Source organism: Myotis nattereri, assembly GCF_964212035.1.
Source record: "Myotis nattereri genome assembly, chromosome: 13".
In the NCBI taxonomy this organism is placed as follows: Eukaryota; Metazoa; Chordata; class Mammalia; order Chiroptera; family Vespertilionidae; genus Myotis; species Myotis nattereri.
In genome coordinates, this window is record NC_138088.1 from 38,855,927 (window position 1) to 38,876,379 (window position 20,453).

The window sequence follows — 20,453 nt, forward strand, 5'->3', positions numbered from 1 at the left end:
GGGCTTGACATAAGCTTTTTTAACAAGTGATATTAGCTAGCTGATCTCTGAAGTTTGCACTGGTTCTAAAATTATATATAATTATATATGTATAGTTTACATATATTTTACTTCTCTATTTTTGATGCATTTCTTCTGGAATTGTGACTTCTGATTTTCAGAGGGGTGTTGTTTGCATGTTTGTGTGTATTAGAGGGATTTAAAAAATTTAATTAGTAAAGTGAAGCATCATACTCAGTTTTTAATGTTACGTGGTTTTATGTGAGGAAGTACATAAACCCCTTGTATGAAAAAAAAGGTGTTGGTTAGTTGCTCACAGTAGTTTATTTTTTTATTTTCTTTTGAATATATTTTTATTGATTTCAGAGAGGAAGGGAGAGGGAGACAGATATAGAAACATCAATGATGAAAGAGAACCATTGATCGGCTGCCTCCTGCATGCTCCCTACTGAGAATCAAGCTTGCAACTCAGGCATGTGCCTTGACCTGGAATCGAACCATGACCTCCTGGTTCATAGGTTGACGCTCAACCACTGAGCCAAGCCGGCTGGGCCACAGTAGTTATTTATTTATTTTTTTAATATATTTTTATTGATTTTTTTACAGAGAGGAAGGGAGAGGGACAGAGAGTTAGAAACATCGATGAGAGAGAAACATCGATCAGCTGCCTCCTGCACACCCCCTACTGGGGATATGCCTGCAACCAAGGTACATGCCCTTGACTGGAATCGAACCTGGGACCCTTCAGTCCTCAGGCCGACGCTCTATCCACTGAGCCAAACCAGTTAGGGCTAGTTTATTGTTTACATAGTTAACTCATGCCAAATTTTAGTTTATTGATTGTGTATACAGTGGGGCCTTGACTTACAAGTTTAATTCATTCCGTGACGGAGCTTGTAACTCAAATTACTCGTATGTCAAATCAAAAAGTGAACGAGTGAGACACTTGATGCTGGGCTGATGTTGTGGCGTTCACTGTGACGTTCGCTGCGCCAACTAGCGGTGGGGTATCTGAAGCTGGCTCGTAACCCGAATTTTAGCTCGCAACTCAAAGCAAAAAATCGGCCGAGAGACGGCTCATATCTCGAAAAACTGTATTCTATTTACAGTGGGGCCTTGACTTACGAGTGTCCCAACTAACGAGTTTTTCGAGATACGAGCCGTCTCTCGGCCGATTTTTTGCTTTGAGTTGCAAACTAAAATTTGGGTTACGAGCCAGCTTCAGATACCCCACCGCTAGTTGGCGCAGCGAACGTCACAGTGAACGCCACAACATCAGCCCAGCATCACGTGTCTCACTGGTTCACTTTTTGATTTGACATTCGAGTAATTTGAGTTACGAGCTCCGCCATGAAACGAATTAAACTCGTAAGTCAAGGCCCCACTGTATGTGATACTGTAATCTATTTAAATGATTTTTTTGGCCTTTGTTTCATTTTGTAGAATAGGAGATGTTATTTTAAAATTATATTAATTAAATTCTTTTTATTTCTCTTTTTTATCACCTTCCCTCACCCACCCTTTTTCCTTTCTCTCTTCTCCTTTTTTTCTTCCTTCCTTTTATTAAAATATTCTTTTTGAGAATGCCTCTTTTGTAAGCTGAGGTAGAAGGAAAAGGGAGTTTTGATCTAGCTCTTTTGTATTGAAATAATTTTTACTTGTTTAAAACAGAAATTAAAGAAGCACATAAAAGGAAAAAAATAATGAAAGAACGATTCAAACAAGAAGAAAATATTGCAAATGCAATGGTAATTTGGATCAATGAAATATTGCCCAATTGGGAAGTAATGTAAGTAAACAGACATTTCCTGAATTCCAGTCTTTCTCCAAAGATCTCATGTTTCCAATTCTCTATTTTTTTATTACTTCCACCATGTAGCTTATGCTTTGGCTAAATTATGCTGTTAATCAATGTCTGAAAATTTCATGCTTATTTCTGTGTCTTTGCTTTTATAAAACCGTCAGTTTCTGATACCTACTTTCTTTACTGATCACTATCTGCCTGTCAGAATCTTACCTATCCTTTGAGTCCCATTTGAAATGCTAGTTGATTCATGAAGCTTTTTTCCCCTTAGTTACCATATTTTCTTAATTCTAACATATCATTTATTGCAAGGTACATTATTGATGTCATAGCAGATTTTTGGAAAGAAAATACTAAAGCATGTACATTCGTTATAAGATGCATTTATTAACTATAAAGGTGATTTTTAATGTGCTTCTCAAGAGAATGTGAGATATATGTATATCATAAAATATATGATGTTTTCCATCTGTAACGTCCCATTATATTTCTAGACTAATGTACTTCTTGCTTTACTTTGTCTTTCATTTTTTTATAATATATTTGTGCATGCCTTATCTTCCCTCTAGACTAAAGGGTGGGAGATGTCTTCTACAATGTTTAATATAGGATATGCATGAGGAATTTGTTGAATATGCATGGAGAATTTGTTGAATATTGGACATGTGACATATTATATTAGGCTCTTTACATAAGTAATCACATTTGATTCTTACAACCTTTATTCCCACTTACCTTATAGGGAAGCTCCAGGTCAGACAGGTTAAGTGATTTGCCCAAGGTAATACAATTAATGAATAGTTAAATCAGATTTGAACTCAGGTCTATCTGACTCTAAAGCACACACTCTTTAAGCAGACTGTACTGCCTCTCAAAAGATGAGAGCCTTACCCGTAATAAATACTTTGTAATTTGGTTACTGAGTTGACAACAAATTTTTATGTTCCTTTTATTCTGCTTTTCATAATTATACTTCTCTGATTCTTTCATTTTATCAGTATAAATGGCAGCTATAGAAGGAGTTACCTTTAAATTACTGTTATCTCTCTTTAGGATACTATGTTTTAAAAAGTAACTTTCTCCTTTTTTTCTTCCCCTTTAATTCTAGGCGTAGTACAAGAAGAGTTCGAGAATTGTGGTGGCAGGGATTGCCCCCTAGTGTTCGTGGGAAAGTTTGGAGTCTAGCTGTAGGAAATGAACTAAATATCACTCCTGGTTTGTATTCTATATTCAGTTACTCCCACACATACAAATAGCCATCTCCAGAGTTACAAAGCAGATTAGTAGAGTAGCAATTTAAAAGGGCATTACCAAGTATAATGTGGTTTTAGGAGCATGCTTCATTCCCCATCCCTCTAAGACTTAATAAGTTTACTATATTTCATACTATCAAAAATAAGATATGTGGGTTTTCCTTTAATTTACAACCATAAATAATATTCTTGACACCCAAATATCTTAACTTCAGGTAACTACAAAAACTTCTGAGATTCTAGGTAGCACTGGAGATTATATATATATATATATGTGTGTGTGTGTGTGTATATATATATATATATATATATATATATATATATATAAAAAATAGTTCAGTTGTGGAAAGGTTTCCCCTTTATTTAAAAAAACATAAATATTGGGGGAAGGCTAGAAATTCATTTTTCATCTCTACTCAAACTAGTCCTTTTGGATTTGAAAATGTTAAGAGGAAGACTCTTAAGGAATTGTTTCATTTTCTTAGGTTTCTTAAAACTTTGAAGAGTAGGAGTAAAATGTAGAGTAGTTTTGATGAAGTTAAAAAAAAATAATAAAATATGCATAATATCAAATGGGGGAAATGTAAAATAATAATAAAAGGTGCTACATCAGTCTGAGTGATAATGATAAAGGTAGATAGGTAATGAACACACAGTACTATATACAGATGATGTATTATAGAACTGTACATCTGAAACCTATATACTTTTATTAATCAGTGTCATCCTAATACATTCAATTTTAAAAAAAAGAAACTTCAATTGAACAGTGTTTGAAATAACATCACTTATTTTTATATATTTTGTGGCACAACAACAAGTGCTGTCATGGCCATTTCTGGAAAAAAAAATTTACCTTCCAGCAAGCATATTGGTTCAACTTTGAATTTCCAGTGTCAAAACCACTATGGCCAATGAAGGTGTTCCCAGAGTGGGATTTAATTGCATAGCCTGCCCCCATCCTTATTTATGTATTGCTTACTCTTTGCAGCAATAAATACTAGTACATTCTTGGATTTATCTGGTAAAAAGAAAAAAGATTTAGGGAATCTAGTATAATATAAATAATATATTGTTACTATTACTTAAAATATTTATTTACATATTTATTGAAAAAGATTCAAGTAAAGTATAAACTGTACGTTTCTTCCCCCTCATCCACCTAGGTTCCAGCTTTCGATCCTACTTATAAGTACAAATAAGCAAATTGGGGGATATTCTTCCAGATCTTTTTCTTGCACATGAAAAAGTGTATTTCTACATATGATAAATTTTTAGGCTTCTCTCTATCTTCTTGTTATTTGTTTTCCACACAAAAAGGAGTTTATGTCCTGAGATTATTCATTAGCTTGCTTTTAAGCAATAATGTCTCCTGAATATCCTTTTATGTCAGCACATACAAATGTACCTTAAGCATACTACTGTAGCTGTACTGTATTCCACAGTGTGGCTACACTATAATTAATTTAGCCATTTTCCTAGTGATAATCAAATCAATGATATATACGTTAAAAGAACATCAAGGTACTGTTGTTTACCTTTCAAATCAAAAGTTATTAAAAAGAATAAAAATTACCACATAAATTGTGGCTGAAAATGATTTAGAATTATTTGACAAAAGCCTTAAAAAGCATAACTTTTGACCTAATTATTCCAGTTCTAAGAATCTGCTCTAAGGAAATAATCAGGATTGGGTGCAAAAGCTTTTCTGTAAGAATGTTCATTGCAAAAATCTGCATTATATATAACTGGACAGAATTATAACAAAAATATTTAGTTCTGAAAGTGTTGCTAACTTTGAATAGCATGATTATGTATGATTTTTAAAATTCATTTTCAGATATCCCATAATGAACACTTTTTTTAACTGGACTTTTATTTAAAAAATAGAATTTAAAGGAAGAATTAAGAGTTTTTAATTTAGCTTAGAAAAAGTTAGATCCTATGTGACTTAACTCTCCTTTCCAATAAAACAAAGGTTTCTTTTGCCTCCTGTGCTTGGAACAGATTAAAAGGAAATGTTTTTATATTGTAGTTAGAACTTTCAGTTAGATCATTAAAATCCTAAATATTAAGGATTGTTGAACATACTGTAATTGTTTAAAGTCTTAGGAATTGGTTTTGGACACAGATGAGACTATGAAGCATTGGTAGCTATTTGAAATTTTGTTTGCAGTCTTGTTTTCTTGAGAACTTTGGCTTTCAAATGTTAAGTAACCTGATAACTTAAACATTGAAATATTGGTTAAGTTGGTTTTAACCTTTTGTGTTACTATAACTCAAAATGTTTTTTTAAGCTGGAAATAACTGGGCCATTTATTTTCAAAGTAATTTTAGGTTTTCTCTAATAAAACAATTCAGGAATGGCCTGGGTATTCATCTCTCTCTCATTAGTGGTGGAAAGGAAGCTAAATTTTGATCAGTAAATTTACTTTATATAACCTTCTCTACTTTCAATGGCTATAATAGTTTGACTCCTTACCTATTGTATTTGTTTTAATCATGAAATTCATAACAATTAGGGAATAGTAACAGAATAAGGGTTCTAATGTCAGTCAAATGTGGTTCAAATCTTGGTTCTACCATATCTTAGATTTGTGACCTTGGGCAAATTACTTAACATCCAGTAGTCTTAGTTTTATTCATCTGTAAAATGGGGTTAGATTGTTAGCTATCTCAAAGAATTGTTCTAACATTTTTTTGTGATAATGAGTATAACATTATAGTGAAAGTGAAATTTGCCAAATATGTACAATATCATCATTGTCAGAAAATCAGAGTGAAATATAAACTGATCTCAAAGTATTTTCGGTTCCTAAGATACATCTCTGCTTCAGAACTCTACATTTGTAGATTCAAAATAAAATAAGTATAACATGCAGAGTCAAGCAAGGAATTGAAATGAGATGCAGGTCTTACAGATTAGAGCCCCAGTGCAGATTCGTGCACTGGTGGGGTCCCTCAGCCTGGCCTGTGCCCTCTCACAATCCAGGACCCCTCGGGGGATGCAAAGCTGCAGGCGGCCAAGGAGGAGCCCAAGCCTGGGCCAGGTGCCATGCTGCTCCCGCTCATCCCAACCCCACTGCGCCTGCCACTGCTGTTCAGTAGCGCTGCTGCGGAGGCGGGAGGCAGGAGAGGCTCTTGATGCCACAGCTGCGCTTGCCAGCACCTACCCTTAGGTCAGCTGAGCAGCACTCCTACTGTGGGAGCGCACTGACCACCAGGGGGCAGCTCCTGCGTTGAGCGTCTGCCCCCTGGTGGTCAGTGCGCATCATAGTGACTTCTCCAACAGTTGACTGGTCACAGGGTTTTTATTTTATTTTTTTTAATATATTTTATTGATTTTTTACAGAGAGGAAGGGAGAGAGACAGAGAGTTAGAAACATCGATGAGAGAGAAACATCGATCAGCTGCCTCCTGCACATCTCCCACTGGGGATGTGCCCGCAACCCAGGTACATGCCCTTGACCGGAATCGAACCTGGGACCTTTCAGTCTGCAGGCCGACGCTCTATCCACTGAGCCAAACCGGTTTTGGCCGTCACAGGGTTTTTATATAGAGAGGTAAGCACTGTAAATCTTCCCTTGAGAAATGTCCATTGATTTTTTGTTTTGTTTTAATATTTTTATTTTCTTTTAGAGAGAGAGGAAGGAAGAGGGAGAGAGAAACAGTGATGTGAGACAGAAACCTTGATCGGTTGTCGCCTGTACACACCCTGACCCATGACCCTTTAGTGCAGTGGTTCCCAACCTTCCTAATGCTGCGACCCTTTAATACAATTCCTAATGTTGTGGTGACCCCAACCATAAAATTATTTTCGTTGCTACTTCATAACTGTAATTTTGCTACTGTTATGAATTATAATGTAAATATCTGATATGCAGGATATATTTTCATTGTTACAAATTGAACATAATTAAAGCATAGTGATTAATCACAAAAACAATATGTTATTATATATTCAGTATGTATTTTCCAATGGTCTTAGGCGACCCCTGTGAAAGGGTCGTTTGCCCCCCAAAGAGGTCTCAACCCACAGGTTGAGAACCACTGCTTTAGTGCATGGGATGACCCTCCATCCAACTGAGCCATGCCGGCCAGGGCAAATATGACATGCCGAGTAAAGTAAGGAATTGAACTGAGATATAGATCTTCTTATTATAGATAAGTACTGTAAATCTTCCCTTGAGAGATGTCCTTTGATGTTTTCAGATGCATTACCACAGTTTTACTTTTGGGTCAATTTTGTAGATTCCAAAGTGATGGATTTGTTTGGTGAGCCTTCTTCCAAGACAGTTTTAAAAACTAAGTGCAGTAGTGAAACTGGACCTGGCTTGGAAGCAGTTGAAATAAAATGTATGAACTTCAGTTTGGTTCCTAATAACTGCAAAAAATTCTATATCTAAGTTTAAAACTTATATCTAGCTCTTATACCAAATGGAGTGGGGCACTCCATTTATTTTATTTTTTAAAATAATACATGTATTTTTTATTGTTACTAGTATTACAGATGTCTCCCCCCACGGATTTCTTACACTCCTCCCTATCCTCTTCACCTTAGAGATGCCTCAGTTTGTTCCAGTTAGCCAGGCCTCTGGTCCCATCTTGTCCCTCCCCAGGGACATTTGCTGTGCCACAACAGCTTTTTTTTTTTTTTGATATATTTTATTGATTTTTTACAGAGAGGAAGGGAGAGGGATAGAGAGTTAGAAACATCTGTGAGAGAGAGACATCAAACCAGTTGCCTCCTGCACACCCCCTACTGGGCATGTGCCCACAACCAAGGTACATGCCCTTTACCGGAATCAACCCTGGGACCATTCAGTCTGCAGGCCAACGCTCTATCCACTGAGCCAAACCAGTCAGGGCATAGAAATAATAGAAATTTTGAGTTTGATTTCTTTCCAAACCATTAGTAATAATGAAAAGTGAACAGAGAGATCAGAATAATGAGTCTGTTTGAAATATATCTAGTAAGTTATTTTATAATCTGATTCTTGGCAATATAAGAATACTTATTATGGTCTAGTCCAGTGATGGCGAACCTTTTCAGCTTGGCATGTCAGTATTTTGGAAATCCCTAACTTAACTCTGGTGCCGTGTCACATATAGAAACTTTTTGATATTTGCAAGCATAGTAAAACAAAGACTTACATTTTTGATATTTATTTTATATATTTAAATGCCATTTAACAAAGAAAAATCAACCAAAAAAATGAGTTCGCATATCACCTCTGACACGCGTGTCATAGGTTCACCATCACTGGTCTAGTCATACAATGGAATAATAATAAAAACATAATATGCTAATTAAACTGGACATCCTTCCAGATGAAGCCGGGGTTGCGAGGGAAGCCTGGGTCCCGGGTGCCAGAGGAAAGCCTGTGCCAGCAGCCAGGAGAAAGAAGGCCTACCCTTGCATGAATTTCATGCATCGGGTCTCTATATATATTCCAGTGTGTGTGTGTGTGTGTGTGTGTGTGTGTGTGTGTGTGTGTACACACACATATACATAAATGCACACACACATATATATTGGAATATATATATTTTTTTTTTTAAGTGATTGGGCTTTTAGAGTAAAAGATAGTGGTAGAGATGTTTGTATGTGACCCTTTGACTAAAGTTTATGTAGCTTAAGATAGCTGTATCATAATGGAGAAACCAGTTTCAAGAGAGAAGGAAGCAAGAACTAGCATTTATTGAGGGTCTTTAAGGTGTCAGAAGCTTTACATAAATGGTCTTGTTTAATCATCAGTAACACATGAATAGGTATTATTTTTCTCCATTTTACAGATGAAGAAAGCCAAGTTCCAGAGTTATAAATCCCACAGGTAGTAAGTGGCAGAGCCGGAGTTTGAATCTAGGTCTGACTGATTCCAAAAATCATGTTTCTGCTATTGTACAATGGCTCCTTTAGCAGAAGCATCTCTACCTGCCTCATACATACATTCTATATTGTAGCTATTTGGATGGCTGCTCTGGAATATTTTCATTTGCTACCTTTCTGGTGCGTAATAAATAGTTTTGGTAGAATTGAGTACTTACATTTGCTATTTTTTTATGCCAGCTACATAAGATATGCCTGACCTATAATGGGATCATGTTTTTCTATTTTTAAAAATAAAAATAAAAATATGTGAATATATTTCTTTCCTATTATTGATGAATTTTTGTTCTCCCTCACCCAGAACTTTATGAAATCTTCCTATCAAGAGCGAAAGAACGGTGCAAAAGCCTCAGTGAAACAAGTTCAGAGAATGATACAGAAGGTGTGATTATTACTCTTTTTCTTTTCAATGAAAGGGAAACTATTGAGGCCCCAGAGACAGGGGATTCAGGCAGAAGGCTACCCTGCGGGCCCGAGGAGGAAGTGGTGGAGGGGCCTTATTTAACCTTCTTGGGGCACAGGTTGTTGGTGTGGCTGTACTTCTTGCAGCACTTGACAGCAGGGGGTGCAAGCAGGTGTAATACTTGCGGCAGATCATTTTGTCGCAGTTATGCTTCTGGGCAAGCTGGCAGAGGGGGGGCTTGATGATACCATCCCGCAGGTGAAGCACCAGTGCAGGGTGGCCTCTCTGAATATTGTAGTCTGAGAGGTGTGGCCATCCTCCAGCTGTTTACCCATAAGAATCAGACACTGCTGTTCAGGTGGGATGCCCTCCTTGTCTTGGATTTTAGCTTTGACATTCTTAGTGGTTGAGCGCAGTGACAGGGTGATGATCTTGCCAGTCAGGGTCTTCATAAAGATCTGCATCTCTTCATCTGCTGGGGAGGCTGCTCCGACCCTCGTTGAAGAGAAAGGGTGTGATTATTTTTTGTTAACAAAAATTTTTGGATGGAAGTCCAGTCACTGAAGACTATGTCATGATTATTACCATGTGTCAGGAACTATAGAATTGCTTTATATATGTTATCTACTATAATGTTAATAACTCTTTAAGTAGGTGATATCCTGGATGATATAGGAGGAAACTAAAAGTAGTTAATTTATAAGCAATGAAGCCATGATGTAAACCCAAGCAGTTGGACTCCAGAGCCCAGGATTTAATCACAGCCATTAAGGGTAATGGGGGTGAAGTATTTTTAGGCCAACGTGTTTTTTTTAATCCCCACCCGAAGATACTTTTCCATTGTTTTTAGAGAGAGAAGAAGGGAGGGAGGAAGGGAGAAAGGGAAACATCAATGTGAGAGAGCTCTGTTGATTGGATGCCTCCCAAACGTGCCCCAACTGGGCCAGGGATCGAACCTACAACCCAGGTACATGCCCTTGACCAGGAATCAAACCCGAGACCCTTTGGTCACAGGACGACACCCCAACCATTAAGCAACACCCACCACAACCCAACATTTAACTTAAAGATAGATGATCTTTATACCTCATTTGTGACCTCCTGTCTCCTCTCTCACTGACTTTCACTCACTTCCTAATACATATTTTTCATAATTCTTTTTTTTAAATTTTATTAAAACTTTATTGTTCAGATTATTACATTTGTTCCTCTTGTTTTCCCCCCATAGCTCCCCTCCACCCAGTTCCCACCCCACCCTCTGCCCTTACCCCCCCCACTGTCCTCATCCATAGGTGCACAATTTTTGTCCAGTCTCTTCCCGCATCTCTCCCGCACCCCTTTCCCCCCCAAGAATAGTGAGTCCATTCCCTTTCTATGTCCCTGATTCTGTTATAATCACCAGTTCATTCTGTTCATCAGATTATTTATTCACTTGATTCTTAGATTCACTTGTTGATAGATGCATATTTGTTGTTCATAATTAGTATCTTTACCTTTTTCTTCTTCTTCCTCTTCTTAAAGGATACCTTTCAGCATTTCATATAATACTGGTTTGGTGGTGATGAACTCCTTTAGCTTTTTCTTGTCTGTGAAGCTCTTTATCTGACCTCTGACCTTCAATTCTGAATGATAGCTTTGCTGGATAAAGTAATCTTGGTTGTAGGTTCTTGGCATTCATCACTTTGAATATTTCTTGCCACTCCCTTCTGGCCTGCAAAGTTTCTGTTGAGAAATCAGCTGACAGTCGTATGGGTATTCCCTTGTAGGTAACTGAGTTTCTTTCTCTTGCTGCTTTTAAGATTCTCTCTTTGTCTTTTGCTCTTGGCATTTTAATTATGATGTGTCTTGGTGTGGTCCTCTTTGGATTCCTTTTGTTTGGGGTTCTCTGCGCTTCCTGGACTTGTAAGTCTATTTCTTTCACCAGGTAGGGGAAGTTTTCTGTCATTATTTCTTCAAATAGGTTTTCAATATCTTGCTCTCTCTCATCTTCTGGCACCCCTATAATTCTGATGTTGGTACGCTTGAAGCTGTCCCAGAGGCTCCTTACACTATCTTCGTATTTTCGGATTCTTTTTTCATTTTGCTTTTCCGGTTGGGTGTTTTTTGCTTCTTTGCATTTCAAATCTTTGCCTTGATTCTTGCGCTCCTCTGGTCTGCTATTGGGAGTCTGTATAATATTCGTTATTTCAGTCCGTGTATGCTTAATTTCTAGTTGGTTCTTTATCATAACATCGAGGGTCTCATTAGATTTCTTGTAGATCTCAATAACTTTATCGGCGGCTTCTAGACAGTTCTTGAGAGACCTTAAAAGTGTGGTTCTGAACTGAATATCCTCCATTGACAGTTTTGTCCTATTTCTTTGTCTCCACATTTTTTATGCTTTCTTGGTGCACCCCCTAGTGGTCTTTGTGCACAGTCTTGTTGTAGTTAAGCCTTGATTGTTGTAGTTAATACTAGGGGGATTTGACCTCCAGGCCAACTGGCTGTGAGAATCAGCTGTGTCTGCAGTGGGAAAACTTCTGTCCTCTAGGGCGGTGCTAATCTAGCGTTTGCCTGAGGCTATCTGGCAAATGGCTCTGCGCAGGGCTTGGGCCAGGCAGGGCTTGGGTGGGGCGGGTCGCACAGGATCAACAGAGCGAGTGGAGGGAGCAGTTATGGCTGCTCTCAGTCCCGTCCCCAGAGGCTCTGCCTCTCAGAGTCCCAGCAACCGCTGCAAACCTCGGAGAGAAAGCTGCCCTCGAGTTCCCACCGATGCCAAACAGTCCCGCTTCTCCCGTTTGAGCCTGGGTCCCTAGAGACTCGCCCAAAATTGGAGCTCAGAATCTGAGACTCCCTCCCGATTCAAAACAACAACCGCGCCCTCAGCTACCAGCCCGCTCCACGCGTACCTCCGCACCTTTGTATTTTCCGCACTGCGCCTCCTCTGAGTCTCGTGTGCTGTTCTCTTTCCTTCTAGTTGAAGAATTTCCCCTCAGCCAGTCTTCCTGTGGTTCTGGGCGATGTCCGTTCCGTCTTTTAGTTGTATTTTTGAAGTGGTTGTTCGAGTCAGCTAACTCCGGTGTTTACCTATGCCGCCATCTTGGTTTCTCCATATTTTTTATAATTCTTGTGCCTAATCTTTGTTTATTTAATTCACTCATATGCTCCTTTTATTCCTCCACTCTTATCAATTTTATTCTTGATCATTTTGGAAAAAATCTTTTTTTTTCTGTTATCATAATTTATTAAATTTAGGTAAATTTGTTCAACCATCTCTTGTCCTTAAATTTTGGAAAGCCATTTGTCTGCCAGTCACTTTCCTTTCTGTATTTGTTCTATGTAGTAAAAAGCAAACCCTCTTCTCTTGCCTGTATGTACAACTCTAAAAATGAACATGGCACCCTAACCAGTTTGGCTCAGTGGATAGAGCATCGGCCTGCGGACTCAAGGGTCCCAGGTTCGATTCCGGTCAAGGGCATGTACCTTGGTTGCGGGCACATCCCCAGTAGGGATGTACAGAAGGCAGCTGATCGATGTTTCTCTCTCACTGATGTTTCTCTCTATCCCTCTCCCTTTTTCTCTGTAAAAAAATCAATAAAATACATTTTTAAAAATAAAAATAAAATAAAAATGAACATGGCTTAGGATAGAGAAATGGTGCCTATCGCATAGTGGTTTTCTGTGAGTATGTAAACATCCCTGTTAAATTCGACCACTGGTATCCACTCACCTAGGAAAGGCTTTTCTCTTTCTAGGATTTAAATTCTCTGGACCTCTCTGTGTACACAACTCTGTTATGCCTTTTTTTAAAATGATACTTGAAATGTTTTTATCTAGTTGTTATTGTGAGAGTGATAATCTACCTACCCTCTATTAAAAAAAAACAACCAAAAATAACCCTACCTTTTTTTAAAAAAAAAAGGTAGTAGAAATCCTTCACCATATAACTTTCTGATAAATGTATAGATATATTCTTCACAGAAGAAGCTCTAAATTCCAGCAAAAGCTGTGTGGCATTTCTTTAAGTTTCTGGATTGTTCAGCTTTTAACTTTCCTTAAATAACATATATTCCATGTAATCATTCTGTGTTTATAAGATTGAACTGGATATAGCCAAGTAATAATTGTAACTTTATTTACCTGGCAAATATAGGTGTATCTATTGCTGATCGGGAGGCAAGTCTGGAATTAATTAAGTTGGATATATCCCGTACATTTCCATCTCTCTACATCTTTCAGAAGGTGAGGGTTTCTAACCAGGTTTTTAACTACTTCTAAAAAATCCAAGGGAACATATTCTCCAAATTCATAGCTATTACTATTTAAAGGCAAAACTATAAAAATTTGGGGAACTTTATATTAAAAAATGTGAAACTAGTAGGAAAATTTTAATGGAAATTTTATTACTTTATTCCACTGACTAAATGCATTGCAGTGTGCATAGCACATCATAATTTTATGTAGTAGGTACTGGATTAATTATCATCAAGGTGGATTTCTTTGTTTTACTTTTTATTCTGTAAAATATTTGAAATTTAACTGTTTTGCCTAGTAAATTGTGTAAATATAAAGGAATTTGTCCCCAAATTTAAATTTTTTTAGAATTACTATTGAAATGGGGTTGGGGGGTGGGGATTGTTTCTGCAGAGACTATTAAGAAGTTCCTTAAAAAAAAAAAAAAGTTTCTTACAGGGATATAAAGTACAGCATAGGGAATATAAGGAATAAAGTTGCTTATACTTTATGAGAAATCATTACATTTTATGTGTAGTTCATATTGACTCAAATCTTTAATATATGGAATTTCTCTATCTTTAGATTAATAAAATGACAAACATTTTTACTATTAAGATAAAAATTAATAGTAAACTTAATTTAGTGTAGCTTGATGGTATTTTTTTTTTTTTTTGCTGAAGTTGTATTATATAAAATGGAACATTCTGCTTTCCTTGTAATCTTATTGTACCAAATCCAGAAGTCTTTAAAATTGTACATAAGCTTTATAGCTTATGTCTCTCAAGAGAGTTTGACTTTTTGTTGTTTAGGATTACATATTTTTAAATTAATTATTTAGAAAGCATCTTGGCAGAGTGCATTTAGAATATTTCTGACAATGATTAAATATACTAACTAAAATTAATCTTTTGGGAAATGCTAAAGTTTATTAACATGATATTTGACAAGTAACTTAGAGACAATTATTTGTATAGTATGACATTTCATTTTTCTCTTCAAAGGGTGGCCCATATCATGATGTTTTACATAGTATCTTAGGGGCATATACATGTTACAGACCTGATGTTGGTTATGTAAGTATTTGTTTCCATCTGTTTTTTTTAATATAAATATTTTATTATATTGTAATCGCTCCAAAATGTGTAAATCTCTGTGTCTTTTTTCTTCGGGCCTATCAACTTATCTAGAGAGGAACCTTTCCTTCTCCTACCAGAGGTTTATGAGGCTGGCTGCCAGCTTTCTGGGAGAGCAGCTGGGGATCGCACCATGCAATTTGTAAACTTGCATTTATTGCCACTGCTGTTGGTCTGGTGCTTTCTCCCCTTCTCCCTAACCTTTCTTTCCGTGACTGTGCCTCCAGGTTGAGTGAAGCATAGGGGAGGGAATTTGCTCCTTTTACAGATTGTCAATCAGTTCTAGTTTTGTTTTATTTTATTTTATTTTACTCACCTGAGGATATTTTTTCCATTGATATTTAGAGAGAGTGGAAGGGAGGGAGGGATGGAAGAGAGTGACAGACGGACATCAATTCAAGAGAGACACATTGATCGGTTGCCTCGCACATGCGCAACAGCCAGCCCGAGGATTGTACCTGAAACCCACGTACATACCCTTGGTCAGGAATCAGATCCATGGCCTTTTAGTGCAGTGGTTCTCAACCTTCTGGCTCTTTAAATACAGTTCATCATGTTGTGACCCAACCATAAAATTATTTTTGTTGCTACTTCATAACTGTAATGTTGCTACTGTTATGAATCGTAATGTAAATATCTGATATGCAGGATGGTCTTAGGCGACCCCTGTGAAAGGGTCGTTCGACCACCAAAGGGCTCGCAACCCACAGGTTGAGAACCGCTGCTTTAGTGTGACAGCTGACATTCTAACCATTGAGCAACACTGGCCAGAGCAGCACTTACCACCTTTTAATAAAATAAATGATTTACTTGTTGTTTATTGTGTATCTTTTCCTTCTAAACTGTGAGAATCTTTTATTCACTGAGCTATCTCAAGTACCAAGAACAATATCTGTCATCCTATATAATATGCTAAGTGTTCAGTCGTCTGGTCGTCCATTCAACCAATCAAAGCATAATATGCTTATGATATGCTAAGGCTGCTCAACTGCTCGCTATGATGTGCACTGACCACCAGGTGGCAGACAGTTGACCAGTCGACCAGTCACTATGACGTGCACTAACCACCAGGGGGTAGACACTCCGACCAGTAGGTTAGCTTGCTACTAGGGTCCGGCCAATCAGGACTGAGCAAGACGAGCCGGACATGCCCTTGAGCTCTTCCACAGTCCCTCCACAGCTGGTCAACTTCCTGTGTCCCTCCCCGGCCCCAATCGTGCACCGGTGGGGTCCCTCCGCCTGGCCTGTGCCCTCTCGCAATCTGGGACCCCTTGGGGGATGTTGGAGAGCCAGCTTCGGCCCAATCCCGCAGGCCAGGCTGAGGGAACCCCACTGTGCACGAATTCGTGCACTGGGCTTCTAGTCTTATATAACAAAAGGCTAATATGCAAATTGTCCCCTTGACCTGGAGTTCGACTGGGAGTTTGACCAAGGGACAGGGTCAGCTGGCCAACCACCCGAGGCCCCACCCCCCAGCCGGCCCGGCCCAATCAGGCCCAGACCCCAACCATGCACAAATTCGTGCACCAGGCCTCTAGTATGGTGATAAGCACCTAATAAATATTTGTTGAGTGAGTGAATGAATGAACAAATGTACAAATGAACATACAACAAAATAGAGTAAATTGTGCCAGGTAGTCACCCTTTTGTGAGGTCTCTAAGATTCTTCTACTTTAAGACAAAGGTGAGAAGATGAAAGTTTTATGAAGGTTCTAGTTAAACATGGCAAATTGAACAGTCACAGAAGAAGCCAGAGAAATAAGAGGACAAATAATGGGTCACAGAAGCTAAAGGAATTCTGCTTAGCGGTTAGGATAGTGCCCATTGGGTTTTACAATGAATACCATTGGTCAACCTGGTTAGAGAAGTTTCAGATAGTATAGTAATGGAGTGGGAATTCAGATTGAAATGTGCTAAAAAATGTAAAGGTTGCTAAGAAGATTGAAATAGACAGAGGTATTATTGCAAATATTCTTAAGGGCCTCTCTGTGTAAGTATATTATACAAATCTCTACCAGAAGTAAGTACTTGATAAACTTTTTTTTAATGAAAGGATGAATATTTTTACAATAGCAGTTCCATGCCATTTGCTGCTCAGAAATGTAAAATAGCTCTGTATAACTCTCAAACAAGCACCTAAGATAGCTTAGCCTTTTACTCGAGGCCTTTTCCAATTTGTAAATATAACCTACTTTTTCTAATTTCTCCCATTATTCCCATTATAAGTCTTGTGTTCCAACCTAGCTGGTTCTATATGTCTTTACTCATACATCATTTTCTTTTCGGAATGGCTTTTCTCTTATTTCCTCCTCCTACTTTTCCAGGAATCCAGCCTCACTATCCCAACCTCCACACCTTTCTTGGAATTTCAGTGGCACTTCTCATAGATTGCTTTTATTCCTTTTTAAAAAATATTTTTATTGAGTTCTAGAGAGAGAGAAAGGGAGGGAAAAAGAGAGAGAAATATGGATGTAAGAGGGAAACATTGATTTGCTGCCTCCTGCCACAGGTATGTGCCCTGACCAGGAATCAAACAGTCAACCTTTCAGTGCCCTGAATGATGTCCAACCAACTGAGCCACACCAACCAGGGCAATCTCTTTTATTCTCAGTTTCTCACTTCCTGCCTCAGACAAATGTGTTATAACAATGAAGACCATCACCTCGTTTTTATTAAACTTTGTGATTCTATATTTTGAAAGACTTCAGAGGAAGATGAAATAAACTAGTACACTGAGATAGGCTATTGTAGCAAGTAAAAGCTGATATTTTTTCCAAAATTTTTATTTTTATTTATATATATATTTTATTGATTTCAGAGAGGAAGGGAGAGAGAGAGAAACAGCAATGATGAGAGAGAATCATTGATCTGCTGCTCCTGCACACCCCCTACTGGGGATCAAGCCCACAACCCAGGCATGTGTCCTTGACTGGAATTGAACCCGGGACCCTTCAGTCTGCAGGCCGACGCTCTATCCACTGAGCCAAACCAGCTAGGCCAGAAAGCTTTTCTTTTTAAACCATACCATATAGTCAAAAAATTTAAAATAGATTTTATAATTATTAATGAGTTCTCTGTATTTACCTTTGTTTGTTGTGGGGAAAAAGAAATCTTAGTTAATTTTACCTTATAATATTACTTTGTAATTTTTCAGGAATGCAATAAAATAAACACTATAGAATTATTATTATTATAAAACAATTTTGATTAATTTCCTTTCCCTTTGAAGGTCCAAGGGATGTCCTTCATAGCAGCAGTTCTTATTCTCAATTTGGAAGAGGCAGATGCCTTCATTGCATTTGCAAATCTCCTGAATAAGCCATGCCAGTTGGCCTTCTTCCGTGTGGACCACAGCATGGTATGGACATTGGGAATGAATCATGTTTTTGTTGATTGTCAGTTTCAGAGTCTGAATGCCCTTTTAAATATGTTTTTATTGATTTTTAGAGCTAGAGGAAGAAAAAGGGATAGAGATATAGAAACGTCAATCGGCTGCCTCCTGCACGCCCCTTTCTAGGGATCAAGCCCGAAAACCTGGGCATGTACCCTGACCAGGAATCGAACCTCAGTCTCTTAGTTCCTGGCTCAATGCTCAACCACACCAGCTGGACTGAATGCCCTTTTAGATTGTGAAAACAATAGAAGACTAATCTGATCTAAAAATAAGATTTTCTTATGCTGAGTGAAATAAGTCAGGCAGAAAAAACTACGAACCATATGATATTTGCTCATGTGAAATATAAAATTGAAACTCGTGGACACAGACAGCACTGGAGTGGTTGCCAGAGGGAACAGGAGATTGATGGGCGCCTAATATATAGTGATAGAAGATTATGTGACTTTGGGTGGTGAGCACACAGCGCAACATACAGATCTTGTAACATAGAAGCCTATATCTGAAACCTATATGATCCTATTAACCAGTGTTACCTCAATAAATTTAATAAAAGAGTAATATAAAATAAACTTTTCATTGAAGTATAGTTTTATGAATGCATGATGAAGACTCAGAAAGAGGTGCTAAGCAAGAGTTAATTTATAATTGAGGATTTATTTAATTTCTCTTTCTATAGCCTATTCTTTAATAATTTTATTGATATTTCCATTTTCAGATGTTGAAATATTTTGCAACATTTGAAGTATTTTTTGAAGAAAATCTCTCCAAACTATTTCTTCATTTCAAATCTTATAGTCTTACACCAGACATATACTTGATAGACTGGTAAGTGATAACTTATGAACATGAAATAAAATAATTAAAAGGAAACAAAGTATAACTTTTTGTGTGTTTTAGGAACTAAAGTAAACTCATGCAAAGGATCATGAATATAAAAAACTCTTCCCTTACAAATAAAGAAACTCACATATTTGTGGGGAAGCATTTGATTAAGAGCATGGACTCGGGTTGAAATCAGAATCTCTCAGTTTGTGTTTCAGTTTCTTACCTATAAAATGGGAATAATATATTTTGAGTTGTAGTGAGGGTGTTTTACATGGATTATCTCATGCAATACCTAGTTCATACTAAGCTTTCAGCGCTAGTTGCTATATCTTGTTAACACACAAGGGCTTGTGATAGTTATTATAGTGTGGTATTTTTTTCAAAACTGGGGGCTTTGTTTTTTTTTAAGGCTTTGTCCAGCTTTCTGACAGGAATGATGTCTTATTAAGGTACTAATGTCTTTTTTCAACTTTACAATTCCATCTTCTCTGTTTTAACTTAGAGGGTTTGCCCAAGACTTTGGTGAGCAGTAGCCAGTTGATTATAGAATGGCAGGTGAATTTTGCCAAAGAGATGGAAGAGTTGATCTTAAGATAGGTTAAGAGTACATATGAAACATTTAAACCTTAAATCCTAATCATTTGAAATCAGTGGGTTTCATGTGAATTTTTAATATAGAAAACGAAATTAGTGGCATTGAGCAAATATGACATCTTCCCAGTTATTTGGGCTTCTATATTTATTTAGACTTTTTTTTAAAAAAAAAAAAAGTTATTTTTCAGTGTATTCTCTTTCATTCCCACTAGGAACATTAGAGTTCCTCTGGATTATGTCATGGGACCCAGAGGACCAAGATCAAATATTAAATTTGTAAAGAAGGGGGGGGAAATAACTCAGTTGTCAGTCTTGATGACTGAGCATGAGGCACATCAGGGTCACAACTGATATAGGGAACAGGATGGAACTGATAATGAGCGAGTACCACATATTAGAAACTGCCTAGGCACTATGTGTTTCTACTTTAAGAAGTAGACATGGATTTTTGTTTCACTGCCTCTTTTGAATTTGTTATATACAAATCCTAGAATCAATTGTGTGGGAAAAATAGGAATAAAAAAGTGGCAGTGGTAATAAGTTTTTTGTTGTTGTTTGGGTTTTTTGTTATTGTTGGAGTTTTATTTTTATTTTTTTTATTTTTTTAATATGTTTTATTGATTTTTTACAGAGAGGAAGGGAGAGAGATAGTTAGAAACATCGATGAGAGAGAAACATCGATCAGCCGCCTCCTGCACATCTCCTGCTGGGGATGTGCCCGCAACCCAGGTACATGCCCTTGACCGGGATCGAACCTAGGACCTTTCAGTCCGCAGGCCGATGCTCTATCCACTGAGCCAAACCGGTTGCTGCTGTTGTTGGAGTTTTTAGTTCCCTTTCTCAAGTTTCATCAGCCCTAACCTGTAAAACACAGTCTATGTAAAAACTGTGTACTTTCTTTGCCAATGCAATTTAAAGGAGAAGTTCTCTAGCACCTAT

At 37.6% G+C, this 20,453-nt stretch overlaps 1 protein-coding gene across 1 annotated transcript in view; it reads left to right on the forward strand.

Annotated features, from left to right (window-relative positions):
• Positions 1-20,453, forward strand: part of TBC1D12 (TBC1 domain family member 12) — a 73,052-nt gene that overhangs the window by 48,870 nt on the left and 3,729 nt on the right. Inside the window, exons 5-11 of the mRNA XM_081105332.1 lie at positions 1,672-1,789; positions 2,913-3,019; positions 9,249-9,329; positions 13,483-13,571; positions 14,567-14,638; positions 17,928-18,056; positions 18,811-18,920. Coding sequence (XP_080961458.1) covers positions 1,672-1,789; positions 2,913-3,019; positions 9,249-9,329; positions 13,483-13,571; positions 14,567-14,638; positions 17,928-18,056; positions 18,811-18,920 — 706 coding nt within the window. The remainder of the gene's footprint in view (positions 1-1,671; positions 1,790-2,912; positions 3,020-9,248; positions 9,330-13,482; positions 13,572-14,566; positions 14,639-17,927; positions 18,057-18,810; positions 18,921-20,453) is intronic.